General features: G+C 38.8%; 1 protein-coding gene across 1 annotated transcript in view; it reads right to left on the bottom strand.

Annotated features, from left to right (window-relative positions):
* LOC107286670 (metabotropic glutamate receptor 7) overlaps positions 1-974 on the bottom strand; it is a 284,502-nt gene extending 283,528 nt beyond the window's left edge. Inside the window, exon 1 of the mRNA XM_029283983.1 lies at positions 848-974. Within this exon, the coding sequence (XP_029139816.1) occupies positions 848-959 (112 nt within the window). The 5' untranslated portion in view covers positions 960-974. The remainder of the gene's footprint in view (positions 1-847) is intronic.
* Between the last annotated feature and the right edge of the window lie 2,063 nt (positions 975-3,037).

The following is a 3,037-nucleotide window of genomic DNA, read 5'->3' as shown; positions in this document are numbered from 1 at the left end:
TGGGAGAGGAATGGAAAAAAACCACCATTGACTGTACCTGCCTAGAGCCAAACTTGCAACGTCTGTCCTGGGCAAGATCAAGTCAAAGACTGGAGATCACGGTCCAGGACGGGCGTGGCAACTTTGGCTGACTTGATCTGATTGGGCAGGAATACAGTCTACTACCCAATGGTGGAGTCTCCATCTCAGTGCTGGAGAAATCATAGATTTATTTGAAAGTGTTGGAGTAGTGAGAGAGTACCTTCATGGACATCTATACAGTCCCTGAATATAAAGTGCAAGATTCTGAATCTCTTTAGGTTCCAAAATACAATCTCAGGGTTATTTCAATACTATTTCAGAGGTGACAACATTTGATCCCTCTATCAGAAACAAGAGATTTCCTTCTTAAGAGAGCCCATCCAGTTAAAAAAATGTAAAGCTACTTGAAAAATATACAAGAACTATCTGACACAGAGTTTGTTTTCTAAGAAATTACCAGCTTCAGAAGTATTTCTGACTTGAAGAAATAAAGACTCAATATGTTAAAGCTTTGCTTTGAACATTGTTCCAAAATATAAGATTTCTAACAGTGGGGAATCAGAAACTCGCTTCAATTTCACTGTTCTATCTTTTCCTAACAGAGTATTAATGCTGTTTAGTCCTTATATCTGAAAATTCTTACAAAAGTCAAGAACAGTCTGAAGGATCTTTGAAACAAAATTATAAAATATAGAACTATTAAAAAAAGTATTCTGAAGCACACATATACACACATTCACAGATACAACTGAGGTATTTATTTATAAAATATTATAGTTTTAATTTACATAATATTATATTACATGCAGGATGATTCCTCACCTACCTGACTCTCTGGAAATTTGTATAAAAGATTCCATGCCTTTTTCGCCATAGCTGCCTTCAGAAGCCAAGGTGGAAACATAGTTCCATCCCAAAGCTCTTACAATGTCCACCATTGCCTGTGCTTGGAAGGAATCTGGAGGAACAACCCGTGAGAAGAAATCGTAGCGCCGGTCATCACTTAGCTCTGGTGCAGTTGAAGCATAACTGATTTGGGGTATCTATGGGGAAAAAGAACAGTTAATTGGACTTATGAATTGATAAACTCAACACATGTACAACACAATTAGTTTGAGCGGTAATAAAATTAGCCTTCCAGATGTTCATCTGTTACTTTCTATCTTCATCAGCCCTTAAGTGAAAATCAATGAAGCTATCTTTCAAATAATTTTGATCGTAGGAATGCTAATTAGTATTATTTCTATCAACCTTGAACCCCAAATTTACATTAACTTGTTTTTGATGAAGGATAGGTCTATATGTAGATAAACCTGAGGTAAATACAGCTGCTGAATCAGTCTTGTCCTGGGTGAATTGCCCCTAACTCCGGATATGGCCCAAGCTCCGTCAGGAACCTCTCCGGGTCCATCAGGCGCCTGGGACGGTACCATCTGGGTGGTTCCGTCTCCCTGCGGCGAGGGGGAGCGGTCCGGAAGTCCATCCTCAGGAGTGCATGATCTGACCATGACAAGGGCTCTATGACTATCTCCCCCATTTCCAGATCATTTTGCCACTGGCCAGAGNGGTTCCAAACCCTTTCATTAAGGCTGGCCCTCGGGATCGTGTTGGGCCATGCCTGCGCGATGGGGGAGTCGCGCAGGGCTAGCAATTCCCTCCTGGAATACAACTCCCAATCATGGCGGGAGGTCCCACAGCAGAGTCGGGAGAGGGAAAAGTCCTCGTGATGGTGGTCAAGGGGTCTGATGGATTAAAAGACGGTGTATGTATGTATGTATGTATGTATGTATGTATGTATGTATGTATGCATGTACGTATGTATCTGCTGTGGCGGTACAGTGGTTAGAATATAGTACTGCAGGCTACTTCTGCTGACTGGCGGCTGCCTGCAGTTTGGCAGTTCGAATCTCACCGTCTCAAGTTTGACTCAGCCTTCCATCTTTCCAAGGTCATAAAATGAGCACCCAGATTGTTGGGGGCAATATGCTGACTCTGTAAACCATTTAGAGAGGGCTGTAAAAGCAATGTGAAGTGGTATATAAGTCTAAGTGCTATTGCTATTGATGTATGTATGTATGTATGTATGTATGTATGTATGTATGTATGCTAACTAATAAATCCCTTCAGATTCATTGGTCCTGATTCCAAGTAACAAATCAAACTGTTTTTCAAATTTATCAAAAAAAATCCATCTAGATTAACAGACAATATTTTAACTGCTTACCTAGGGGCTAGATAAATTTATTAAAAGTTTACATGATTAAATTGTTACGTAATCACATTCAGAGCTTTAGGTCTTTGCTTTTTACTCTAGTGAAAAAAAATAGTGAATACAAGTATGGATAGCATCGAAGACTCTGCAAGAAATATTATCATCCTTTTAATTTTTTCTCTTGCTTTTCTCATTTTATTCCAATACATCTTGCAGCTTAGTAGTCAATTTTTTATCATCTCCATTCCCTGAAGGAACATTGCCATTTGTAGGTCCATAGTTATCAACTTAGATGTACAAAGCAAACAACATCTGCTCAAGTCAGTCTTTTTTTTAAAAAAAAAAATGCTTCCTATAAATCTGGTTCATTCACTAAATTCAGTTCCTGAATAGTCAGGTCACTGATGAATTATAAGCTGCCAATTTGTTCCCAAGAGAATGCTACATCTCTGTAAATAAACATATCTACATATCTGTAAATAAACAGGTATATTTGTAACAAATATAAATCAAGCCGAAAGGGAGTCTTAGGAAATCTGAAATTTACATCTTGCTGGGCATTAGATTAGTGAACTACTGTGGACTGTGCATAGTCAGCTCTCAAAGGCCTTTTCACGTGGAAATGACAACATTGTTGTGTGCATAAACATGCACATTTATTGAAAAATATATCCTTCTTTCTGATGCTGAATTCAGTTGATCTCCCTATCTCAAGCAAAAAGTGCATACTCATGAAGGTAATAGAGGTAACACACAGTAGTAAAAGAGGAGGAGGAAGAGGAAAGAGAAAGAAAGAAAGAAAGA

Source organism: Protobothrops mucrosquamatus, unplaced genomic scaffold, assembly GCF_001527695.2.
Source record: "Protobothrops mucrosquamatus isolate PMUCROS unplaced genomic scaffold, P.Mucros_1.0 scaffold307, whole genome shotgun sequence".
Lineage (NCBI taxonomy): Eukaryota > Metazoa > Chordata > Lepidosauria > Squamata > Viperidae > Protobothrops > Protobothrops mucrosquamatus.
The sequence above is the reverse complement of the archived record's forward strand: the minus strand, read 5'-3'. Positions and strand labels throughout refer to the sequence as shown.